Below are 27,522 nucleotides of genomic sequence, written 5' to 3'. Positions count from 1 at the left end.
TGGTTGCTATGACGCCGTGCGCTTCATGCCACCGCTGCACTACAGTAATACATTGGTATAGATCATACGAGTGTATTACTGTAGTGATGTGGCCGTGTGCATTCGGCCTTATTCTCATCCAGCTTCCTCTGGGTGAGATACCATTTCAATGGCCCTCATATGGCTCTCTGGCAGCTCCACTGCCACAGAACCCCATGCTTCAAATAATCATCCATACTTTACATATAGTCTGATGTGCAAACTGGGTTACATCACATCAGGATTCAGCACACATAGCGCCCAGAAAGCATGTAGCAACTACGTTTTGGGGGTCCTGATAAAGGGGGCTGCTACATGCTTGCTGGGCTGAATCCTGATGTGTGCTGAATTCTGATGTAATCAAATTTTCACATCGGACATTATGTAAAGTATGGACTATTATTTGAACTAATGGGGTCATTTATCAAACTGGTGTAAAGTAGAACTAGCCTAGCTGCCCATAGCAACCAATAAGCCAGTTGTACTTTACACTAATTTTATAAATGACCCCATATGTGTTTTGTTATGAAATGATATATGCACAAGATGCGGTTTTGGTGCGTTTTTCTATGCTGAGTCTGATGTTGTAAATAAACCTGATTGTCTTGGGTAGCACACTCTGGAGAACTGGTGCGGCTCTCGAAAAGTCCTGGAATTGGGAGTGGAAGGTTCAGATTATAGTGGATGTTGGTCTTAAGGTGGCCAAACAGTTCGTTGAACAGCAGTAAAATAAAAAATCACCTGGTGAACATTCATTTTTATAGACACGGCCATACACATTTTGGTCCATATTGGCCATTAAAGTTGTTCAAACTGGCCATACACGTTCAGTGAAACCAGGCCAAAAGTGAAACATCATTCATCCACAAATGATCCTTCTTTGAACGAAATATCTTTTGTCCAAGTATCAGATGAAAATTCCAAACACGGATGACTTCTTTTCCTCACCCCCGTGGGATTTATAGAAACCTTCTAGTTAAGGCTGGGTTCACACCTGAGCGTACTCTGTATGCGCTTTTTACAGGCGTTTTTATCGGGCGTTTACATACGCGCGAGGAAACAAGCAAACGCCCATTGTCGCGCGTTCCTGCTAAGTCTATGTGCGGGAACGCGCGACAATACGCCCCAAAGAAGCTCCTGTACTTCTTGGGGCGTAGGGCATTTTACAGCGCTGTAAAATGCTCAGTTGAGAACCATGCCCATAGGGAATCATTGGTTTTTGCCTGTTGAGCGTTTTACAGCGCGTAGGAACCTATGGCCAATGTAAACAGACCATGTTCCTTATCAAACTTCCATTTGTCAAACCTTCTCACATTAAAAATGACGCTCTGCCCATCAGTCTTAAAGGGCTGTCCCATGAAAATTTTTTATATTTTTTTAAGGCAGCGCCTGGATCTGAAAACTTTTGTAATTGCTTCTAATTAAAAATGTAGTATAGCCACAGAGTTATTGTTAAAATTGCTTTATTCTACAAAGCCAATGACGCAACTTCTTTCTCCAGTCGCCATCTCTAGAAATTGCACAGCCAGTGGCTGGACTGCTCACGCCCCTCCATATCTGAAGGCCTGCTTCTTTAACACCAGCAATGAGACAGATGAAAAGGCAAGTCAGAGGCGGAATATTGTTACATTTAGGCCTTGTGCTCACGGCCATATTAGTTTTGTCGTCTTCAAACCATGGATCCGCAAAATACGGATACCAGCTGTGTGCATCCCGCCATTTTCTCGGTCCCAGTAGTAGAAATTGGATACAGAAATTGTCTGCAAAATGGACAAGAATAGGACATGTTCTATCATTTGCTGGACGGACACACGGATGCAGACAGCACACGGATGACATTCGCCTGCTGTTCACATTTTTTGCAGTCCCATAGAAATGAAGGGGTCCACGTTGGAAACCAAAAAAAAAAAAAGTGTATCGGACGCAGACTAAAACTACGGTCGTGTGCACAAGGCCTTATTACTGATATAAATGTCAATCTGTGTTTATCTCTATTATCTATCGATCTCTCTATATCATATCATTCAATCAATCTATCATCTGTCTATCCATCTTTATCTATCTATCTATCTATCTATCTATTATCTATCTATCTATCTATTTATCTAAATTGTTTTATGGATGAAACCACTAATTTATAAAACAATAAAAAAAAAAGTTAATTTGAACAAGTAGCACAATCCAGAATTGATAAACAGGGGTTATTGAACTAAACATTTTAATTGTTTTATAGATGTTTAGTTATCAGACTTTTTATTATATATTATTATACAATTGTTATTATACATATTTAATTATTGTTTACAGTTTTTTTTTTATATTTAATGTTTTATTTGATTTTATTTAAAAACATCGTCAAACCACTGTGACAGCAGCTGGTGATAAATGTCCTTTTTATCAGCCCCACATGCTTCTCAATAAAAGTAAAATGCATAGCACTGTGATATTATTCATACTGTGCACCCTATTACAATTTCCATGTGCAGCTACAGGAAAATGTCATACGGAATGTTACAGCTGTTTCCATAGTAACTGACGATTATCTGATTATATTCATACTGCACATTTATCCTCTATATCTACTGGTGGGAAAGTATGATGGTATCATATGTAATGGATTGCAGTAATGCACACTGAAGGGCGACATAAAGTCATTATCTGGTTATATTGAAGTATCAAGAGATTAAATGTTAAGCTGTTTCCATTGCTACAAAGTACAAATGTGATCTGCCACATATAGCAGAAACTGATAACATGAAGTAATAACAATAGAAAGACACTGGGTAACCCACCTCGGAGAAGACAGTGGGGGTGGCCGGTTACCCGCCAAAGTGTCAGTTGGCCAATTAGCTGTTCCCGCCAAAGTGTCAGTTGGGCACTGGTGAGGAGCAGGTGCATGGAATGCCACATGCGACAAAATATTGTCACAGTAGCGTTTAAAAAAGTCACAAACAGGGGTTTACTATTTTTTTTTATGCCAGAAAAGTGTGTGGGGGGAATGATAAATCCCCCCCCAGTATCTGGCCAGAGAGAAGTACAGGTCAATGAGGCCACTACAGACCAGAACTTGTAGAGTTGGGATTGTCCCCCCAACTGGGTAAAAGAACTGATTGGTCTTTGGGTACCTACCTTCTCCCAACCACCACCTAAAGTGCTCTACCCAGGATTGCATTAGAAAACCTGTGAGTTTATTGTTGTAAGCTGTCCAACTCTCCATTCTCAGCTTGAAAATGAGGTATGTGCCATGATCCTACACTGGACTCACATAGGGTCCTATGGTACCCGTGACCTGAAAGTTCAGTAATTTTTCTGCATAGAGGCATATGGGGGAGATTTTTAAAAACCAGCGTATGCTACACCAGTCTTGATATCCCCTGTTTTGCTGGAAGATACGCCTAATTTATGGCAAGATTATCATCCAGTACTTGTCATAAGTTAGGCACATCTTTGGGAAGTCCATGCACCTTAACAGAAATCTATAGTGTCTTATACTGTAGTGCTAAACAGTACCCACATAGCGCTATACTTTACCCAGACTATTCATCCATGAAGGGAGTCGTCATCATGCTATATTATTCAGTTTTTCCACATTTCATCTTCAGTGGGAAATAAACGCAGGAACAAAAAGGACTGCAGATTTCCATGCAGTAAAATAATCAGTGATTTTCACAAAATCAGTTCAAGGAATCTTTTTCTACAACTGATTCTTCAGACAGCTTTTATTGCCTATTTTTTTTGTTAGATGTGGTAGACATGTGCCTGAACTGGACAACCACATGATATAGTTGAACCATTAAAGGGGTCTTTTGTGACCCAGCGAGGCTATCAACCCACGATAATTAGTCATAATTTTTGTTGCATAGTAGGCATGAACTAATTAAAACGTAACTTTTAATGTTACAAAAATTAATAAGAGGCTTAAAGATGTGAGCTATTCTTCACCCAAATCATAAATCAAACAAAATGAGTAGACAAAAAAGCAAAAGCCCAAAAGAACAAAAAGAACTAAACCAACATTTCTATATCTCAGAGACAAGGCATTGGGATTGAGCAAGTGAAAACTGTCCCTATATTGTCCCTTCTAATGCCTCAACCCAAAGATGAACCCAGATGGTGGATTCACTCTGTTCGCAAACCTATGCCTATCTCTCCTTAGTATAAACCTGAGCAAATCCCAACACGTTTCCCCATATTATGTTCATCAGGGGATATATTGAACAGGTAGTCTAGAGTCAAACATGTATCAAGAAAGAAAGACGTTATGTATAAATGTACAATAAAGGGCAAAATGAGGCTAAGATAGCAATGTTACCAACAGATAGGCCCGTAATTGATGACGGTATTTAGTACGTGAGGGTAAAGACCTAGATAAATCCGTAAATCACATGTCCTTATTCTAAGGGCCAGCTTTCTGGTTTGGTCTGTGAATGAGCATGTCACTTTCACAGCCCTGGATGGGGGAGGTGCTGTGAACAGGGCGAGAACCATTAGTCTCCTTGGTGCATGCGCAGATGAGATGGATGGGGGAGTTTGTGCATGCGGCAGGCAGACAGATAGTTTTGGCTCCTCCACAGCATGTCCCCTGTCCTGTCTGTGGAAGCAATATGCCTGTTCATACACCACACCGGAAACCTTGTTTTTGATGGACATGACATTAGCAGATTTCCAAACAGAGGCATGTCATGTCACTGGGTTCCAGGGCAGCCCATCTACGCAACTTTGAGATAGCAAATATATTGGAAACTTTCTTCTGGGGGAAAGTTACAATTAATTATGGTGGGTTGATGGGTCACGCTGGGCCCAATAAAACCCCTTCTAATATTTAGCCCAGAGCTACCTAGTGACATGATCTGTTGCCTGCACATGTGGTTACATGTGGTGCTACCCCTTCCCCCCAAAATAAATAGTGAACCAAGTTTTACATGAGTGCTGAAAATAAGTTTTTATTGCTATAACTTTATGTTCTAGAAGGGTCATTTCTACACAGTGAAGATCCTGTACACATGTGGGTATGCAGCCTCTTTACTAGCACTCGTGAGCGCCATCAGCATCTTCTTACTTTTTAGGTGAGTATAGCTGCCAATTAATTTGTTTTGTATTGTTCATTTATTTTAAAAGAAGAGTGGCCTACATCGATTTCCACAAATCTGCTTGTGCGGATGAGCTGAATGAGTGAAGGGATTATCAAGTATAGTGATTATAGGGTATCCCTATGTCAAGCTGTCTGCCATGCTTTGATAATAGCATTTCATCGGTGATCCTTTGTTCCTTTAGACTTTGAATCTTTAGCCATGGACTCAAGATTGGGGCTTGGGGAGAAATTTGTTATATACAGTCTCTGTGTACATTAGAAGATAGAGATGACTACATCTAGTGATGCAAAAGAAAACGAACATTCCTCAACACAATAATATGAAAAAATTACATGCTGCCGAATAATCTCCCAGATCTACCTAATTAGAAACTCACGAATTGTAAAACTGAGAACAGGTACTTTTCGAGAGTAAGGACCCTTTTACATGAGTTGATGATTTGGAATGAACATTCGTTCGCCCAATGATTGCCCCATTTAAACATGCTGGCATCACAAGCACACACGTTTGTCAGGGGATCAAATATTTTATGTAGCATTAATGATGATCGTTTGTTGGCAGCACATGGCCAAGTCTAAGTAGATGATGTGATGCCAACAAATAAATACTGTATGGGGACGAATGTGGCATTACTAATTGTTTATGTTCATATTAATGAGAATTGCCACTTGTAAATGCAGGTAATGTAAGTTAGAGCATTAACTATTAATTATGTTTTGGGATCATATTAGAATCTTAAAGTAACCCTAAAAAGGTCTAAAATTGGCCTCATGGTGTGGGTGGATCCAAACTCGCAGTAGGCTGGGTCACAAACCTTTATCTGTAGTGTAACAAACTTACCTGTGCTGCTGGAGATGCGACAACATCCTTAGCAACAAGTTTCTCCCTGAAGCGAGTGTGTGCTGCGAGAGATTAGCAGTGGGTTGATTCCTCAGCTGCTCTATTACTGTGTGCAAGTGTTTTTGACTAATGGAGCACCAAGTCATGGACCAATCAGGTTCTGATCCAGGGACTCAGCTCTCTATTTAAATCCCTTCCTGGCCGTACACCAGTGCCAGTGATAGTCTTTGACTCACTAGCTGTGTTTCTGGTTCTTGCTCCTGTGCTTATTTGGATTGCTCGTGCTTCTGACCACTCTCCAGCTCTCCTTTGGTACTATGAAGTCCCTCTGGTTCTGATCTTGGCTTGTCTTTTAACCACTCTTTGTCTCTTATTTGGTACTGCATAGCCCGACTAGTTTTGACCTATTTATATATTATTCTGTATTGTGTTTGTCTGTCTTTGTTTGTTAGTCCGCCTCTGCACTTATATAATGTTGGGACCATCGACCAGTTGTGTTCTAGCTTTCTCGGGCTTGTACTGCAAGTAGGTAGGGAAAGCGAGCTGGGTACTAGCCTTAGGGCTTACTGTCCTTGTCTGTCTCTACCTACAGTCGTTACAGGTAGCCCATTTAGTGCCCCCACTGTAAAAGTGCCTGCTTTGTGCCCTACACAGTAAAATTGACCACCACACAGTAACAGTCCATGGATCCCCGCACACAATAATTCAGCCCCCATAGTGCTTTCTTCACAAGATATTTCTTCATCACTCTCACACACAGTTGCTGTACACCTTTAAGGTGTTTTCCAAGATTAGAGATGAGCGAATCGAAGCTGACAAAGTGAATTTCAGAAAAGATTTGATTTGCACCAAAGCCGAATTTCCTCGCGTTTCGTGGTAACGAATTGCATTTTCTTACTAAAATTGCTGCTGCACGTGTGAGGACATGGAGAAAGGAACTCTGGGAATGTGGGATCAGCCATAATGCCATGCATGCAGCCAATTAGCAGCCAGCCCTGTGATGTCACAGCCCTATAACTAGCATCATCCACCTCAGATTCTTCCATTTAACAGTGTACTTAGTGCAGGAAGAGACATCTGCAGGCGCTAGTGAAAAAACTTCATTGTGCTTAAAAAATGATTTATTCAAGATGTAGAGAAAGGATAGGGAGGAATCATTCATAGTTACATAGTTACATAGTTAATACGGTTGAAAAAGACATACGTCCATCAAGTTCAACCAAGGGATAGGTGGGGATGCGAATCCCCAAAGGAATTGAGATTTCTACACGTTTTCATAAGCATTAATGTTTTTTACTTTTAAGAATTCATCTAAACCCTTTTTAAAACTGTCCACTGTTCCTGCTGTGACCACGTCCTGAGGAAGTCTATTCCACAGCTTCACAGTTCTTACAGTAAAGATGCTTTGTCGCTTCCGGAGACTGAACTTTTTCCTCTCCAATGGAAGGCAGTGCCCCCTTGTCTTTTGAGCGCATTTTACATGGAACATCTTTTCACAGTATTTTTGGTATGGTCCATTTATATATTTGTATAGGTTAATCACGTCCCCCCTTATCAAGACTATCCTTCCAGTTTTTAATAATGGGTTGGACAGTTCTTAACCCAATTTTAGTAGTTTCTGCAATCCCCTTAAATGTTTTCTCTGCTTGATGCATGCCAATGATTTGACCCTTCTCTTTTCCACGACCACGAGATGTGTCTTTCGACATGGTTGTTTAACCTCTTTAGGACACAGGGCGTACAGGTACGCCCTGATGTCCTGGTACTTCAGGACACAGGGCGTACCTGTACGCCCTGTGTATCTCCTATCACCGCCGCGCGGCGGGCGGTAATCGGAACAAGGTGCCTGCTCAAATCATTGAGCAGGCACTTCGGCTAAATGCGCAGGGGAGTCCCGTGACCCCCCCTTGTCGGCGATCGCCGCAAACCGCAGGTCAATTCAGACCTACGGTTTGCGGCTTTTCATGTTGCGGGTGGCAGAGGCGGTGCCATCAGGTCCCCATGGGGCTGTAGGGGGGACGCGATGTCATGGAAGGCACCGCGATGCCTTCCTGAGGCATCGCGCTGCCTTCCGGTGACGAGCCTGTGAGATCCAGCCCCCTGGATCTCACAGGCCGGAAGCTGTATGAGTAATACACACAGTATTACTCATACAGCCAATGCATTCCAATACAGAAGTATTGGAATGCATTGTAAAGGATTAGACACCCAAAAGTTGAAGTCCCAAAGTGGGACAAAAAATAAAGTGAAAAAAAAAGGTTAAAAAAATAAAGTTTTCCCCCCAAAAATTAAAAGTTTTAAGTAAAAATAAACAAAAACGTCATTTTCCCCAAATAAAGTTAAAAAAATAGGTAAAAAATAGGGGAAAAAGAAATAATAGACGTATTAGGTATCGCCGCATGCGTATCGACCGTCTCTATAAACATATAAAAAAATAAAAAATAAAAACTGTGCTAAATAAACAATTTTTTTGTCACCTTACATCACAAAAAGTACAACAGCAAGCGATCAAAAAGGCGTACGCCCACCAAAATAGTACCAATTTAACCGTCACCTCAACCCCCAAAAAAATTAGCTCCTACCTGAGACAATCGCCCAAAAAATAAAAAAAACTATGGCTCAGAATATGGAGACACTAAGACATCATTTTTTTTGTTTTAAAAAAGCTGTTATTGTGTAAAACTTACATAAATAAAAAAAGTATACATATTAGGTATCGCCGCATCTGTATCGACCGGCTCTATAAAAATATCACATGATCTAACCCCTCAGATGAACACCGTAAAGAATAAAAAACAAAAACTGTGCTAAATAAACAATTTTTTGTCACCTTACATCACAAAAAGTGTAATAGCAAGCGATCAAAAAGTCATATGCACCCCAAAATAGTGACAATCAAACCGTCATCTCATCTCGCAAAAATCATACTCTACCCAAGATAATGGCCCAAAAACTGAAAAAACTATTGCTCTCAGAATATGGAGACACTAAAACATGATTTTTTTTTGTTTCAAAAATGATATTATTGTGTAAAACTTACATAAATAAATAAAAAGTATACATATTAGGTATCGCCGCATCCGTATCGACTGGCTCTATAAAAATATCACATGATCTAACCCCTCAGATGAACACCATAAAAAATAAAAACTGTGCTAAATAATCAATTTTTTGTCACCTTACATCACAAAAAGTGTAATAGTAAGCAATCAAAGTGATATGCACCCCAAAATAGTGCCAATCAAACCATCATCTCATCCCTCAAAAATCATACACTACCCAAGATAATCGGCCAAAAATGTAAAAAACCAAAAATAATAATAAAAACGGTGTAAAAAAAGGCATTTTTTGTCATCTTACATCACAAAAAGTGTAATAGCAAGCGATCAAAAAGTCATATGCACCCCAAAATAGTGCTAATATAACCGTCATCTCATCCCACAAAAAATGAGACCCTACCTAAGATAATCACCCAAAAACTGAAAAAACTATGGCTCTCAGATTATGGAGACACTAAAACATGATTTTTTTTGTTTCAAAAATGAAATCATTGTGTAAAACTTACATAAATAAAAAAATTGTATACATATTAGGTATCGCCGTGTCCGTGACAACCTGCTCTACAAAAATACCACATGAGCTAACCTGTCAGATGAATGTTGTAAATAACAACAAAAAAAAACGGTGCCAAAACAGCTATTTCTTGTTACCTTGCCCCACAAAAAGTGTAATATAGAGCAACCAAAAATCATATGTACCCTAAACTAGTACCAACAAAACTTCCACCCTATCCCGTAGTTTCTAAAATGGGGTCACTTTTTTGGAGTTTCTACACTAGGGGTGCATCAGGGGGGCTTCAAATGGGACATGGTGTCAAAAAAACTGTTCATCAAAATCTGCCTTCCAAAAGTATGGCATTCCTTTCCTTTTGCGCCCTGCCTTTTGCGCCCTGGGGTGTTTCTATAAACTACGGAATCAGGGCCATAAATAGTGAGTTTTGTTTGGCTGTTAACCCGTGCTTTGTAACTGGAAAAAAAATATTAAAATAGAAAATCTGCCAAAAATGTGAAATTTTGAAATTGTATCTCTATTTTCCATTAATTCTTGTGGAACACCTAAAGGGTTAACGACGTTTGTAAAATCAGTTTTGAATACCTTGAGGGGTGTAGTTTCTTAGATGGGGTTACTTTTATGGAGTTTCTACTCTAGGGGTGTATCAGGGGGGCTTCAAATGGGACAAAAATGGGTCAAAAAACCAGTCCAGCAAAATCTGCCTTCCAAAAACCGTATGGTATTCCCTTCCTTCTGCGCCCTGCCGTGTGCCCGTACAGTAGTTTACGACCACATATGGGGTGTTTCTGTAAACTACAGAATCAGGGCCATAAATATTGAGTTTTGTTTGGCTTTTAACCCTTGCTTTGTAACTGGAAAAAAAATATTAAAATGGAAAATCTGCCAAAAAAGTGAAATTTTGAAATTGTATCTCTATTTTCCATTATTTCTTGTGGAACACCTAAAGGGTTAACAACGTTTGTAAAATCAGTTTTGAATACCTTGAGGGGTGTAGTTTCTAGAATGGGGTCATTTTTGGGTGGTTTCTATTATGTAAGCTTCATAAAGTGAATTCAGACCTGAACTGGTCCTTAAAAAGTTGGTTTTTGAAAATTTCTGAGAAATTACAAGATTTACTTCTAAACTTCTAAGTCTTGTAACGTCCCCCAAAAATAAAATGTCATTCCCAAAATGATCCTAACATGAAGTAGACATATGGGGAATGTAAAGTAATAACTATTGTTGTAGGTATTAATATGTATTATAGAAGTAGAGAAATTGAAGCTTTGAAATTTGCTAATTTTCAAAATTGTTGGCAAATTTGGTATTTTTTTTATAAATAAAAAAGATTTTTTTTTTTACTCCATTTTACCAGTGTCATGAAGTACAATTTGTGACGAAAAAACTATCTCAGAATGGCCTGGATAAGTCAAAGCGTTTTAAAGTTATCACCACTTAAAGTGACAATGGTCAGATTTGCAAAAAATGGCCTGGTCCTTAAGGTGAAATAAGGCTGTGTCCTTGAGGCTAGGTCTACACAACGACATTTGTCGTGCGACATTTTGTTGCGCGACAATTTTTAGAATGGCAGTCTATGGTGTCGCACTGCAACATGCAACATGCTGCGACTGCGATGCAACAGTCGCAGAAAATCCATTCGAGATGGATTTTTCTGCGACTGTTGCGTCGCAGTCGCAGCATGTTGCATGTTGCAGTGCGACACCATAGACTGCCATTATAAAAATTGTTGCGCGACATTGGTGCAACAAAATTTTGCGCTACAAATGTTGCAGTGTAGTTGTGCCCTATCTGTCGTGCGACTTATTGTCGCACGACAAATGTCGTCGTGTAGACCTAGCCTTAGGAGTTAAGAAATGAGAAGCAACTCATTGGACCAGTTGGGGTTAAATAACTTATTGCCAGCTGAAAGATAATCGCCCATGCAGTAATTATCCAATAGTAGGCTCATAACTATTTGCTTAGTTAAATCCAAGTGGCGACTTTTTTTTGGACAGGCAGTGTATTAGGATAGGTTAATCATAAATAACTAAATAAATTCAATTCTTTTAATCTTTCTTCATAACTAAGACCCTCCATTCCCCTTATCAGTTTAGTCTCTCTCCTCTGTATTTTTACCAGCTGCAGTGCGTCCTTTCTATGTACTGATGCCCAGAACTGAACTGCATATTCCAGAATAGGCCGCACCAACGCTTTGTAAAGTGGTAATATTACATCCCTGCCCCGCGAGTCCATGCCTCATTTAATGCATGACAATATCCTGGTGGCCTTAGAAGCAGCTGATTGACATTGTATGCTGCTATTTAGTCTACCATCTACAAGGACACCCAAATCCTTCTCTATAAGTGACTTTCCTAGTGCTACATCACCTAGACATATGAAGCAAAGAGATTATTACTACCAAGATGCATAACTTTACATTTGTCCACATTGAACCTCATTTGCTAAGTTGATGCCCAATCACTCAGAGTGTTCAAGTCAGCTTGTAGTTTATGGACATCTTCCATAGACCGTACAGTTCTACACAGCTTAGTGTCATCTGCAAAAATAGATATGGTGCTATTAATCCCCTCCTCAATATCATTAATAAATAAATTAAATAATAAAGAGCCCAGCACTGAACCTTGGGGTACACCACTTATAACCTAGGACCATTCTGAATAGGAATCATTGACCACAACTCTCTGGACACAGTGCTTCAGCCAGTTTTCAATCCAATTACAAACTATACTTTACAAGCCTATAGACTTTACTTTACCTATAAGGGACAGTATCAAAAGCCTTTGCAAAATCCAGAAACACTAAATCCACAGACGACCCTCTGTCCAGGCTACTACTCACCTCCTCATAAAACAAATCAGGTTAGTCTGACAACTTCTGTCCTTGGTAAACCCATGCTGGTTATCACTTATAATAGTAACATAGTAACATAGTACATAAGGCTGAAAAAAGACATTTGTCCATCCAGTTCGGCCTGTCATCCTGCAAGTTGATCCAGTGGGGAAAACTGTGAGGTAGAAGCCAATTTTCCCCACTTTAGGGGAATAAAAAATTCCTTCCCGACTACAATCAGGAAATCAGGGAGGGCGTGGCTAGCGGAGGATGTGAGCAGACGTGCTGAGCAGAGCTCCTGCATCATCTCGATCGTTTATCCTGAATAGAACCGCCAAAATCCGACTTTAACTCACCAAGTTGAAGCCCTGGTACTGCTGAAGTCTGCCCACCCAAGTTTGGGACTTTCCCTGCTGATCTGTGAGCTGCGATGGGCCCGAAGAGAGACTCTAAAGGTCCGAGCAGAGAGTTGCAAGATGGCGCCGGGCCTGACACGCCGCGGAGCAGTGACCGCGCGAAAGATATCCAGCGGGAAGCGGCTGCCAAGCTGGGGAGGTTCGCGCATTCATCAGAACCCCCGGACCTACCTGAATCAAGCGGGAAGCGAGACAGATCATTGTCTCATCCCGACCCCGATCGTGAGGGTGAGGAGAATAGGGAACAAGATTTATCTCCCAGCGGATCTAACAGGTATGAGGCGCTGCGATCTTGTACAGAATCGGATGGCACTGACGTTATGGAGTCCGATATAGAAGAGCCTACCCTCAAAGATGTGCTGAAAAGCATCACTCAGTGTGGGAAATAACTAACGGCCCTGAGGATGCAGGTGGGCTCCATAAAGGAAGATGTGTCTATAGTGCGTCATGACCTAAAGCGCCTGGCAGACCGCACAACTGCTCTGGAAGGCCGGGTGGGGGAAATTGAAGATGTTGTACCCTCCCTCAAGAGAGCATCTGCTGATCACACACAGAAAATAGAGCTTCTAATGGCTAAACAGGACGATCTTGAAAATCGCTTGCGGAGGAATAATGCACGCATAGTGGGAGTGCCGGAGAAGGTTGAAGGGTCTAACCCGACAGATTATTTTGAAACATGGGCGAGAGAAACCTTTGGGAAAGAGACTTTGACCCCTCTCTTCGCAGTAGAATGAGCCCACAGGGTTCCTACCAGGCCGTTACCACCAGGTGCCCCACCAAGACCGGTTCTTATGAAGATCCTGCATTATAAGGATAGAGATATACTCCTGCGAAAGGCCCGTGAACAACCTGATATAACCATTGGCGGTCAAAGGGTGTCGCTGTTTCCAGACTACTCTATGGAGGTCCAGAAGCGGAGATAGCGGTTCCTGGATATAAAGAGGCGGTTACGCAGCCTGAACGTCCCCTACTCCATGTTGTTTCCAGCGCGGCTACGGATAGTCGCTTTGGGCAGAACCAATTTCTTTGAAGATCCTAAAGAGGCCCTCCGATGGGTGGACAGTCACGAAAACCGTTTGAGGAATGCTGACCCACAGGCGGATGATGGATGAAGGATGGTTACAGCGGTTCGGTTTGCATGACTGAATTTATGGAGCGTGTGTGTTACTGTGTATGTGTGATGAGGCAGTCATGTACGCAGGGTTAGCGGTCATATTATCTGAAGTTTATTGTTCTAACATGTTTTATGCTAGCGAAATTGTGAACACCACTTATATACTGGGTTCCTTAGATATTAGGAGGATTATTGAAGAGATAATGTGGGGAGTGGGAAGCAAGTGTATTGTATATTGTGGGGAGCATTGCATAGCTTTAATAACTAGACTACGCCACGCCTTGCCACTAAAAGTCTAAACTGTACCGAGGTTCTGGTGGTTCTGACACGGTTGACTTTTTCTGAACCTGCAGTCCCTTTAGGAGTAAGAGCGGGGACCTGTCAGACACACCGGTGACCTTGTCCTAGACTATCTAAAGGCAGGATTGATTGAGTGTTTTTCTTTTCTCTCCTGTCCTGTTTTTGTTTTTGTTTGTCTTTGTCCTAATGTTGGGGGATGTGGTTAGCTTAGAAGCCAGGTTGTGCAGGAATATACTACCACCTACAGCGGAACTGCAGCAGAAGCATGTTTCTGGGTTAGGTCAGACTAGGATCCGATTCACTTACAGATGGTCGTTTTGTTCTAATGGCTAGTAGGGTCACCTTTTTCAGCTGGAACGTTAGGGGGATTAAGGAGGCCAATAAAAGACGGGCAGTGCTGGCTGGTATGGGGAAGTATCAGCCCCTGATTTGTTGTCTCCAGGAGACTCATTTACTACCAGACCAAACTAGCATTCTCACGCCGAGATGGGCTGGTCACTGCTTCCATGCCACCTATTCTGTTTATGCAAGGGGGGTGAGCATATTGGTGCACAGGTCTATTTCATTCTCCTGTTTCTCCGAGAAAATTGATAGGGAGGGCAGATATGTTTATTTGCATGGCTCCTTATACTCAGTTGAATGTGTAATCATTGGTGTCTATATTCCCCCACCATATTCCTCACAAGTGATGAAACTGTTAATAGCTTTGATAGCGGAGCGGCCTAATGTGCCTACATTAATGTTGGGTGATTTTAACAATGTACCTAGCATGTCATTGGATAAATTTCATGCATCTCCACAGGTTGTCAGCAGCGATCTCACTCCCTTCGGCCGATTACTACAGGAAGCAGCCATTTTGGACTTCTGGAGGTTGAGGTACCCTGACATTAGGCGGTTCTCCTGTCGCTCCAGCACATATGGTTCCTTGTCCAGAATTGATTTCATTCTGGGCAATGAAGAAATGGGTTATCTGTTAGATGACATTAGATATTTGCCAAGACAAATTTCTGATCATTCACCGATAGTGGCGACCTTTCAGTTGTTGCCGTCCGTGTGGCGCAGATCTACCCAATGGAAGTTCAACCCTTATTGGCTGAATATCCTAGTTGATCTGTCAGATGTAAGGGGCGCCCTAACTGAGGTTTTTGAACGTAATCTCTCTTTTGCCGGTAGGATAGTAGTGTGGGAAACGATGAAGGCTTTCCTGCGGGGGATATTGGCTGCTAAAATTAATGGTTGAAAAAAGGAGAATAGTGCTCTAACCAGACAGTTGCTTTTGGCGGTGGAGACAGCTGAGAATAACTATGTAGAAAATGTATAAAAGGATTGCGCTGCAGGAGAGAAATCTTCTCTGCGTATTAAAGTTCTCTTTATGCAATCTTCAGCTAATAAGACCACATGCAAACCTCACAGTCCAACACTGGTATGGAAACCTGTAATGTGATGAGAAAGCGCACTATGGTGTAGCGAGCCCCAAACACCTAACGCACCATGTGAATAGGCTATACTCACAAGACTCCGCTAGTGAATACGTGTAGAAATCTGGATAGTGTCTCCTTTCAGAACTTCCTATGAGATCCTTGGAAGCTGGGGTCTGCTGTTATTCAGGAGTAGCTGCATTCAATCTGTTGGACCGGTCTTTTGGGTATGAGATCACCTATACCGATGTTTTCCGACCCACGCCTGCTCCATCCACCAAGCTGTTTTTGATGACTCCTTCAAGATCTTTATTTACGCACTGTAACGGACCGTTTCAGCAGACAAGGGGTTAAAATCCGTTTAGGCGATAAGCCCCTTTCTGAGAGACAGGCACAGCTACTGCAGGATACACCAAACTCCCGAACTGGATACAAAGTAGCACTCCAAACTGGAACCTCACGAATAGCTGCTAGCAGATGAACAGGAATCAGCTTACACTTCTGGCAATCGGTCTTCTAACAGCATACAGTGAATCCCCCCAATAACGAGACAAGGCTCCGTGTTGAGGGTCAAGCAGTGGTCTGACTGTACTTCAAGTACAGCCTCTTTTATTCATAAACCACAAACATAGTACTGCCCACAGGGGTTTGAAATACAACCAATCAGTAATTTACAACACATACAATGTAACTACAGCAACCAATCGTTCACACCCCCAGAGGACCAGAATGAAGACTGTGACATAGGACAAATACAACATATCCCCACAATGCATCATGGTCTCCTCCTCTCTGTCCCGGAGACAACCTGAGGCGTAATCCAATTATCTCTGAGGACAAAGGGAGATCGCCAATACACATGTGAGGACAACAGAACAGACATCACCATTTAAACACACAATGGGACAATGGCACAATAGAAACACACCCAGCATTTTCCTCCCAAGCTGACAAGTTACACTTATTATAAATTGTTACAACTTTGTGAGTTTACATTGGCCATACATATAACTTACATCAATTTAAACAGTATAACTTGGGGACAAACCTATCCAAAATTCACTTGAATAGGTTCAGGGGTTTAAAAGTTAGTATATGGCCCATAATCCTGGGGCAAGAGGCGGATAAACAGGCCTCTCCAAAACACTGTGGCGAGGTTGGTTTCGCCACACGCACCTTACCAGTGAAGTTCTGTGAGTACAATCTGTTTGCAGGCGTGTTAAGTGTTGTTACATATTACACTATAGTGTTCTTCTTTGCAACAGAGTTGCAGCGCACTCCTTTTATACATTTTCTCCATTTAACAGACTTTTCCCACATTGTCTTTGGATTTGCAGCGCCTGAGGGGACAAGTATTTCTAACAGAGACTCTATTTATTTTTCTGAACTATGTAGAAAACCCTATGCCAGAGCTTGAATCTCAGTGGAGAGAGGCGCAGCAGCAGTTAGACGACTGCTTGCTCCGAAATGCCCGTAATAGGCGGTTTTTCCATTTCATCCACCATGACGGCCCACATTGAGATTGACCCTTGACCTCTGTAGGGGCAGGAACACATAGAGAGTTTAAGAACCCCCCACCCCTCCATCTCCTCAGTGCTTTCCTGCCCCTACAGGGGCCAACACGTGGAGAGTTCCTCCTTAGGGAGGATAAACAACCTTATTTTCCTTACAGGTTCTCCAGCTGGCCTCCCACGGCATGGGCTAAGGCTGGCCAGCTAGGAGCATCAAGGACCCTCGTCTTGGCTTATGCCGAGGCCTGCGGTCCTCCCCATACCTTCGTACTTCCTTCCCTCCTTGAGGAAGCAGTCGGGGGTGCCGGCTTCACTGATCATCTCGTGCTGCGCTCGGCATCCTTTCTTTCTGGAGGCGGGCCGAGCGCTAGTGTCCGGCAGGGGGAGCAGGTGCGGCGCATGGAGCGTCTCTATGGGCGGGCCGGGCGACGCACGTACCCCTTAGTAGGCTGGTGCGGCGCAGGCCCACACCGTCAACAGGGCGCAGCAAGATGACGTCAGACGCCGGGATTTAAAAAAAAGAAAAGGCCACGGTTCCTTCCGGCCCCTCGCCTGCTACACCGCGATGTCCGAGACACCTGCTCCCCGCCAGGAAGGTCCTGACCCTTCTGCAACCAGTACCGTGAGTCCCCTTCTGGGGGGTGTATATTTCAGATGTTTTATCCTGAATTACTAATTCTGGGATATCTGGTTGCTTCCTTTCTTCAGGGCAGCAAGGAGTTAAAGACAAAAACTAAACTCTTAAAGTGCTGTGCTTGTTCCAAGTGAGAACTATAAAAAGAGGCTGTGCAAACCTTGCACTACGGAAATATGGAAGGAGGAACAACCAGATATACTCTCTGAAATGAAGTCTTTTATTACAGACGAGATTAAGTCTTCTTTAGCCACCTTGTCTACCCCCGCCAGCAACCCTTCTAAAAAACGCAAAATGTCTGTTATTTCTTCTTCTGAGGGTGAAGAGGTTGAAATGGCCTCCGCCTCATCCAGACAATTTCCTAAAGAGGAACCCTTGTCGGACGGGGAAATTCTGGAAGAGGATAAAAAATACTTTTTTTCCGCTGATGAAATCGAGGAGTTGCTACGAGCAGTCAGATCCCCTAGGCCCCGTACGGTACAGGATGAGATGTTTGGGGGTCTTAGATCCAAGTCTTCTATAGTTTTTCCCATCAATGAAAATATAAAAGAAATGATAATGGAGGAGTGGTCAGATCCAGAAAAGAGACTTGGAGTTCCCAAAGAATTCAGGAATAGGCTCTGCTTTGACCCGTCTGAAAGCAAAATATACAATCAGACGCCTAAGGTTGATTTACAGGTGGCCAACCCTTTGAGGATTCTTCACAGTTAGGCGACCCTATGGATAGAAAGGCAGATGGCCTACTAAAAAAATCCTGGGAGTCGGCTATGTTTGGGGTAAAAACTAATATTGCTGCTACCTCCGTCGCCAGGGCGATGTATATATGGCTAGGAGAATTGGACGAACATCTAAAAAACAAAACTCCAAGAGAAGAGATCAGAAGAGATCAGGGATTCTCTCCCCCTTCTCCGCTCCGCCACAGCTTTTTTGGCCCATGCTTCAGCAGAGTCCATCCGGTTTTCTGCCAAGGATGCTGCTCTTTCTAACGCAGCCCGACGGGCTTTATGGATGAAAGCCTGGTCTGGGGACAAGGCATCCAAGGCCAAACTTTGTTCTATCCCCTTTTCAGGGGAATTTGTATTCGGCCCCACTCTGGATAAAATCCTAGAGGGAGCAGCAGACAAGAAGAAGGGTTTTCCAGAGGACAAAGAACCAAAAAAAGAAGCCCTTTCGTCAGTTCTAACCTCAGCAGAGATCCTACAGGGGGAAAGGGAAGTCTGGCCGATGGAGCTATCCTAAAGGGGGGAGAGGAAGAGGCTTCATCCTCAATCCCCAGAATAGACAAAATAAACAGCAATGACGCCAGGGTAGGGGGGCGACTGATGGGTTTTCTATCTTCCTGGAAGCAGGTAACCTCAAATCCCTGGGTTCTAAATGTAATCTCTCAGGGTTACAGGATAGAGTTCACATCAGTCCTCCCGAGAAGATTCTGCATCTCACCTCAGAGCAGATCAGAACTTCCGAAAAGTTGGCAAGGCGTCCAGGACCTCTTAGAGCTAGGGGTAATTCAAAAGGTCCCTATCCCAGAGGAATGGAGAGAGTTCTATTCCAGTCTCTTTTTAGTAAAAAAAACCAGACCAATCCTTTTGCACTATAATAAACCTAAAACCCCTAAACAGGTCTATTCTATACAGGAGGTTCAGGATGGAGACCATCCCATCCACAATCCCTCTGATTCCAAAAGGGGCGTTCTTGTCGTCAATCGATCTAAAGGACGCTTACTACCATGTTCCTATTCATCATCTCTCCCAGAAATATCTAAGATTCGCTCTAAGAGGACCAGACAGGTCTAGCCATCACTTTCAATATGTCGCCCTCCCTTTCGGTATTTCCTCGGCTCCCAGGGTCTTCACAAAAGTCGTGGTAGAGATGGTGGCCTACCTTCGTCAGGAAGGAATCACAATCATTCCATATCTCGACGACTTCTTAATTCTGGGCAAGACAGAATCCGAAAACCTTCTGGCAACCCAAAGATTCTCGGAATTCTTAAAAAATCTCGGCTGGATCATAAATATAAAAAAATCCACCCTAATCCCATCCATGAGAATAAGGTTCCTGGGTGTGGAATTGGATTTGTCCCTGTTGATGACCTTCCTCCCGCAGGACAAGGCTACTGCGCTGACAGAAAAGATCCGAGGCGGAAAGTAAAAAGAAGACTGCTAGGAGGCCTACAGTGGCAGAACCATCCGGCCGTTCAGGTAATCACGGACGCAAGCCTCGGAGGCTGGGGAGCAAAGATAGGAGATCATCTTCTACAGGGTACCTGGCCTGCCGAGATAAGAGACAGATCCTCCAACTACAGAGAACTATACGCAGTCCTGGAAGCATTATTAAAAGGAGAGTGTCTTTTAAAAGGGCGACACCTAAGAATAATGTCCGACAATACCACAACGGTGGCTTATCTGCGTCACCAAGGAGGAACAAGGTCACGGCCTCTGAGCGAGATAGCAAAAAGCATCTTCTCCTGGGCAGAAGAGAACGCCTTATCTCTGTCCGCCATCCACCTAAGGGGCTGCGAAAATGTAGCAGACTTTCTGAGCAGAGAGACAATAAATCCAGGAGAATGGTCTCTGAACAGGAATATCTTCCAGAAGATCTCAGAAAGATGGGGCCGTCCGGAGGTAGACTTATTCGCCTCCAGAAGAAATGCGCAGATAGAATGTTTCTGCTCCCTAAACCCAGGAGACAGTCCATGGGCAATCGATGCCCTGTCAATACAGTGGAAATGGAAACTAGCCTACGCCTTTCCCCCAATACCTCTACTACCTCGGGTTGTCCAGAAGCTCCTGGAGGAACCAACTACTCTCATCCTAATAGCCCCTCTATGGCCAAAGAGGAGTTGGTTCTCCACTCTAAAACAGCTATCGCTGGAAGATCCGTGGGAGATTCCCTTCCAGAGGGATATTCTAGTCCAGGGCCCTCTTCTTCATTCAGACCCAGGTATATTCAAGCTGTCAGCCTGGATCCTGAGAGCGAGACATTAATAAGCAGGGGTCTTTCGGAAAAGGTGATACTTACTCTGAGGACTAGTAGGAAAAAGGGGACTTCCTCCATCTACCTTAAGATCTGGAAGAAATACTGTTCTTGGTTAGGAGTTGAGCACCCAGACACCTCCTCTCCTCCCATCAATAGGATTTTAGACTTTCTACAGTGCGGCCTGGAGTTAGGCCTGAGACCTAGTACTCTGAAGGTCCAGATTTCTGCCCTCAGCTCCTTCTACGACTGCAGCCTGGCCAATCACAGATGGATCAGGAGGTTCTTCAGAGCAGTTTCAAGATTGAGACCCTCTCTGAGATCCAGAGCTCCGACTTGGGATCTTAACATCGTCCTAGAAGGCCTAACAAAACCTCCATTTGTACCGTTGTCGGAAATCTCTTTAAAACACCTTTCCCTGAAGACTGCCTTTTTGATTGCTATCACCTCAGCCAGACGCATTGGAGAGATCCAGGCCCTTTCTTGTAGAGAGCCCTACCTCCAGATCAGCAAAGATCACATCCGTCTAACTCTCGATCCAGGTTTTCTCCCTAAAGTAGTCTCACCTTTCCATCGAGAACAGGAGATCTTCCTACCCTCTATCCCTAAATCCGAACATACAGGGCCTAGCGATAGGTTACATCTCCTAGATGTTAGGAACATAGTTATCCATTACCTGGATTCTACCAGAAAGAAGGAAAGAAGTTAGCCAGGTCTTCCATAGCCAGATGGATCAGATCCACCATTGAATGCTGTTACAAGATTCAGAACAAGCCCAGTCCTGGTAATGTTAAGGCCCACTCTACTAGGGCCACTGCCTCTTCTTGGGCCGAGAAAGGAGGGGTCTCGCTGGACCAGATCTGTAAAGCCGCAACCTGGTCTAGCGCTAATACTTTTGTAAGGCACTATCGTCTTAATCTTTCGGACTCGAATGAAGCTCTTTTCGGCCGGAGGGTTTTACAGGCGATATCCCCACCCATTTAGTTATCTGATATGTCTCAATGTGGGCCGTCATGGTGGATGAAATGGAAAAACCGCAATTAAACTTACCGGTAATTCCGTTTCCTTGAATCCACCATGACGGCCCATACTATTCCCCTTCCCAAAAAAAAAAAATATATATATAAAAATAAAATAAAATAAAAAATATATAATATATATATATATATATATATATATATAAGTTACATATACATGCAGAGGATTAAATAGGAGTCTAAGGGTATGAATCAATATCCTTTTACTTTTTGTTCCACCTTTCGGGTAATTGTAAAGCACTGAGGAGGTGGAGGGGTGGGGGGTTCTTAAACTCTCTATGTGTTCCTGCCCCTACAGAGGTCAAGGGTCAATCTCAATGTGGGCCGTCATGGTGGATTCAAGGTAAGTCTAATTGCGGTTTTTCTTGAAGCAAACGTATTATGAGGAAGGGGAGAAGGCTGGCAGGTTGTTGGCTCTGATTACTAGGGCTCAACAGAAGTCTAATTATTTGGCGGCGCTGCGCGTCACGGACGGTACGGTGCAGGTTACCACTGTAAAAATATCCCAGGTATTGTTAGAGTTCTATAAGAATCTATATACTTCTAAAACTGTAGCCACAGAAACCGACATCAAAAATTTCCTCCATCCCCTACGACTGCCCACTCTAGATCAGGATCAAAAGACACTCCTAGATAGTCCCTTCACTCTAAGAGAACTAGAAATGGCGCTGGGAGATATGGCTAACAATAAAGCCCCAGGGAGTGATGGCCTACCTGCTGAGATTTATAAACAATTTGCCCCAATTTTATTGCCCCAGTTATTGGAAGTATTTAATGAAGCCCGGCTGATGGGGAAACTGCCCGACACGATGAATGAGGCGATTGTAGTTGTTATACCAAAGCCGGGTAAGGATCCGGTGGAGGCGGAGTCCTATACGCCCATCACATTGTTGCAGGCGGATGTCAAGTTGCTGGCTAAAATATTGTCTAACCGTCTTAACTCGGTCATTGCCTCACTCATAAACAAGGACCAGGCAGGATTTATGCCAAACATGTCGACTGCGGTAAACATCAGGAGATTACACTTAAATGTTCAGGTGGGCCAGGTCCACGCCTTGAATGTGGCGGTCGCGTCTCTTGACGCGGCCAAAGCATTCGACAGCGTGGAATGGCAGTACTTGTTCCTGGAATTGGAAAAGATGGGGGTGGGATCGGTATTTATTGATTGGATCAAAATGCTGTACGCATGCCCTACGGCTAGAATACAGGTGAATGGGTGCCTTTCTGACCCATTCAACTTGCAGAGGGGTACCCGACAGGGATGCCCGTTGTCACCGCTATTGTTTGCGGTGGCAATCGAGCCCTTGGCGGAGGCCATACGATCATCAGCGGCGGTCAAGGGACTTAAATATGGGTCGGTAACTGAAAAAGTAGCATTATACGCAGATGATCTGCTCATGTTTTTAGATGAATAGGAGACGTCCCTGCCAGCTGCTATGGAAATTATTAACAGATAAGGACATATATCGGGCCTAAGAATAAACTGGTCAAAGTCGGTCCTATTGCCGCTTGCTGGTGGTGGTTCGGTGGATCCTGTCATGGCCGGTGGGCTACAGATAGTGTCGAGTTTAGAATACTTGGGGATACAGATCTCCAGAAATAGCGGGGACTTTATAGACCTGAATGTAATGCCGTTACTGGATAAGTTCAGGAAGAAAGTACAGGCGTGGTCGAAACTACCTTTATCTATTGTTGGCAGAACAAACCTGCTTAAAATGATTCTTATGCCCCAGCTTCTTTATGTGCTGCATAACGCCCCCATGTGGATTCCACTAAATGTGTGTTATACTATCAACGCAATCTTTAGAGACTTAATTTGGAAGAAGGGGATTCCTCGGATAAAACTGAGTACCCTGTGTAGATCCAAGACTCAAGGTGGACTGAGTGTCCCTGATCCCTTGGTTTATTTTCTGGCGGCCCAAATGCAGCACATAAGGGGTTGGGGTGAGGAAGAACAGGTTAATAAGATAGGCAGAATAGTAAAGCACTTGCTTAACAGAGGGTCCCTCCTATCCGCGCTAGAGGATGGTGCTTTTAAAGAGGTAGGGAGAGGATACGGGGTATTGGATTTAATACATAGGGTGTGGTGGAAAACCAGGAAAATGGCAGGTATTGTAGGGTATACGAAGTTTACTCCAATTTGGCCGAATATTATGTATACTGAACTCAATAAGGTTTCTAGTGTTAGAACATGGAGGAAATTTGGCCTGGACAGGCTATGTCAATTATTCGGAGACACATCCCTTAAGGATTTTTCTACACTACAGCAGGAGTTTAGTCTGCCTAAATCTCTTTTCTATGTATATTTGCAAGTAAGACATGCCATACAAGTGCAGGAGCGACAGGAGAAATTGTTGCCTGCCCAGAAACACCTGATTATAGACCTCACGGCCACTGGAGGGGGTTCGGGGGGAGTGATATTGATGCATTATCTCAGCCTGATGGAAGCCATGCATAAAAAGAATCCATTACAACTGTTTGAAAAATGGGAAAAAGATATACCAGGATTGAAGGAGGACCAGTGGGAAAAGGTGCTAGCTGATTTTCCTGATATAGCGGTGAGTGAGGCTCACAGGGTCTCGCAATTGCTGTTGCTTCACAGGGTATATAGGACCCCGAAAATGTTACATAGAATAGGATTTCGTGCTGATGATACATGCCCAAGATGTGGTGCTACGTCTGCTGACCTAACACACTTGATGTGGAACTGTCCGCTCCTACGCAGATATTGGAATGATGTGGCAGACCTCATCGTGAAGGTTTATGGGGTTACGATTGAACGTTCTCCTTTATTATGCATATTGGGATATGTTGGTGAAGTGTCGGGACCTAGAGAGGTTAATTTGGCAATTCAGCACATTTTATATCAGGCTAGAAAGAGGATAGCGTCCCGATGGATAGCTCAAGATCCACCGGAGGTGCGCGAATTAGTAACAGCGACACACACTTTGATGCAACTCGAGAGTTATGTTTATCAAAAGAGGGGGAATAACAAAAAGTTTAATAAAATCTGGTATACATGGATTGAACATTTCCATCTTGTTGTTTAGGACAGAGGCCTGGAGATGGAGTGTGATGTGAAAGTCATAGGCAATCAGGAAATCAGAATAACTCCCTGGATCAACGACCCCTCTCTAGTAGCTATAGCCTGTAATATTATTACACTCCAGAAATACATCCAGGCCCCTCTTGAATTCCTTTATTGTACTCACCATCACCACTTCATCAGGCAGAGTTCCATAGTCTCACTGCTCTTACCGTAAAGAAACTTCTTCTATGTTTGTGTACAAACCTCCTTTCCTCCAGACGCAGAGGATGTCCCCTCGTCACAGTCACAGTCCTGGGGATAAATAGATGATGCGATAGATCTCTGTACTGACCCCTGATATATTTATACATAGTAATTAGATCTCCCCTCGTCGTCTTTTTTCTAAAGTGAATAACCCTAATTTTGATAATCTTTCAGGGTACTGTAGTTGCCCCATTCCAGTTATTACTTTAGTTGCCCTCCTCTGGACCCTCTACAGCTCTGCTATGTCTGCCTTGTTCACAGGAGCCCAGAACTGTACACAGTACTCTAATATTATTTATAGTCACATACTCCTGTATATAGTCCCTTAAGAGTCCTTCAAACATTTTTCCCACAACAGAAGTTAAACTAACTGATCTATAATTACCTGTGGAGGACCTTGATCTTTTTTTGAATATGGGCACCACGTTTGCCTTGCGCCAATCACTTGGCACTGTACAACAGGGGCACAGCAATGGTTGAACTGAGCTCTTTAAGCACTCTTGGGTGTAATCCATCTGGACCCAGAGCCTTGTTCACATTTACCCTATTTAACTTCTCTTTGACCATATCTACAGTTAGCCAATTGAGTTTGTGGTCGGGCACTCACGAAAAGAAGGACTCCTACCTACTGGGTTAGCTAAGCGGTTAGAGTTATGCCGAAACCTCGACGTTGAAGGGATAGCTGAAGGAGGCCATCCCCTTGGTGCGAAGCTGAGATTGAGGGTGGGTAGGGTGGGAGCGTTGACACGTCGTTCATTGAAGGAGGGGCAGAGGTGCCATGATATAGGCAACCGTGCCCCTCCCACAAATACAGGCCAATGAATCGGCCTTACCACTTGTGGTCGTGCACTCACGAAAAGAAGGACTCCTACCTACTGGGTTAGCTAAGCGGTTAGAGTTATGCCGAAACCGCGACGTTGAACGGATAGCTGAAGGAGGCCAAAAAACAACAACAATTCCTTTTCATTCCGGAAGGCTACCAACATTTATTCATAACACCAAATTCTGACAAGCAAGATTCATTTCAGTATACGGACAAGGAATGTAGCGGCTGAAACAGAATGAACGCCAACGACCTAGTCTTTTGATAACATGTGCTGGAACCCGATTTTTCGAAGAGGCAGATGCCGCCCCTATGCGAAAAGAATGCCCGGATATACAGGACGGGTCTACTGCCAGATTGGTTAGTAAAACACGAATATGGGTTATGAATAGGGGACAGGTAAGGTGAGAGTTGTTGAACGGTAGTAAAGGCCTGCCGGGCGGCTCATTCGGCAGAAAGGACATAAGCTGTTGCAGCACGCGCACGGGGCACCAATGATGAGAGGTCGGGAAGTAAAACACCTGGGTTGGGGGGCCTACCTGAGAGGTCTTAGTGGTGAGTAGCGAGAGTACGAAACCATCTCGGGAAGCCAAGAGCTGACCGAGAGTGACGTATCTGCTACTGTTAGCCGGGGATGTAAACTCGGCCGGTCTCAAAAACCCATAGAAGGCCAGGTACATGGCAGCTTTAATTACCAAACTATGCAGGGCACCGAATGGGTTCTTGTCTAACAGGTCGGAAAGGTCGCGGAAATTCTGGCCAGTGACGGGTAGTCGGCGAGTGCGTGTCTCGCTGTCGCTTTTCTCGAGACCCTTCAGAGTAGCTTTAACGGCATAGATTGAAAACAATGAACCTGCCTGGGTGAAACTCATAGCTCTAAAATGTTGCACCCCTGCGAGGTAGGACTTGACCGTGGCGTGGGATAATTTCAAAGTGGTGTGACAATAACCTATGAACGCCAGGATGTACTGAACAAACTCGGTGTCACCTTGCGGACAGGAGTCCTGAAATTTCTGGAAGGCTCTCCCACCTGTCTGGTAGGCTCTGGCTGTATTGGGCGAGAGGGACTTGGCTAATAGTGACCGAGCGGTAGCGAGATGAGCTTCTATGGAAGGGTCAGAGCCGCGTATGGAGGGACTGGGCTCCCGATGGCGTCTGCTTCTGGACAGATCTGTGAAAAGAGGGTAAAATTAAAACGAGATAACGCGTCGGCTGCTGCATTGTGGTTCCCAGCTATATGTGAAGCTATGTAACGGAACTGGTGTTGTAATGACAGAAGGACCAGGCGCCTAAGAAATAACATGACATATGGAGACTTAGAAGATCCACTATTGAGAATCTCGATGACGGCTGCATTATCGGACACGAAGGACACAGTCTGACCCGACCAACTTTGACCCCAGGTACAGGATGCTGACACTAAGGGGTAGAGTTTGAATACTGCTGACGTACGAAAAAACCCAGGGATGGAACTAACTTCGATTGGCCATCTGTCTGCTAACCAATGGTTGCCAAAAATAGCTGCGAAACCCGTATTGGCAGCGGCGTCGGAAAAAACTACGGGGGAGTTGTTGGATATCGTGGGAATAAAGAGTGAGATGCCATTCCATTGCGTGAGAAATTGATCCCACATGTTCAAGTCAGCCCCGAC

General features: G+C 43.7%; 1 protein-coding gene across 1 annotated transcript in view; it reads left to right on the top strand.

Annotated features, from left to right (window-relative positions):
• Positions 1-27,522, top strand: part of LOC121005662 (vasoactive intestinal polypeptide receptor 1-like) — a 170,164-nt gene that overhangs the window by 27,565 nt on the left and 115,077 nt on the right. The window contains exons 7-8 of the mRNA XM_040438437.1: positions 1,520-1,620; positions 4,987-5,084. Of these exons, the coding sequence (XP_040294371.1) occupies positions 1,520-1,620; positions 4,987-5,084 (199 nt within the window). The remainder of the gene's footprint in view (positions 1-1,519; positions 1,621-4,986; positions 5,085-27,522) is intronic.

Source organism: Bufo bufo, chromosome 6 (assembly GCF_905171765.1).
Source record: "Bufo bufo chromosome 6, aBufBuf1.1, whole genome shotgun sequence".
In the NCBI taxonomy this organism is placed as follows: domain Eukaryota; kingdom Metazoa; phylum Chordata; class Amphibia; order Anura; family Bufonidae; genus Bufo; species Bufo bufo.
The sequence above is the reverse complement of the archived record's forward strand: the minus strand, read 5'-3'. Positions and strand labels throughout refer to the sequence as shown.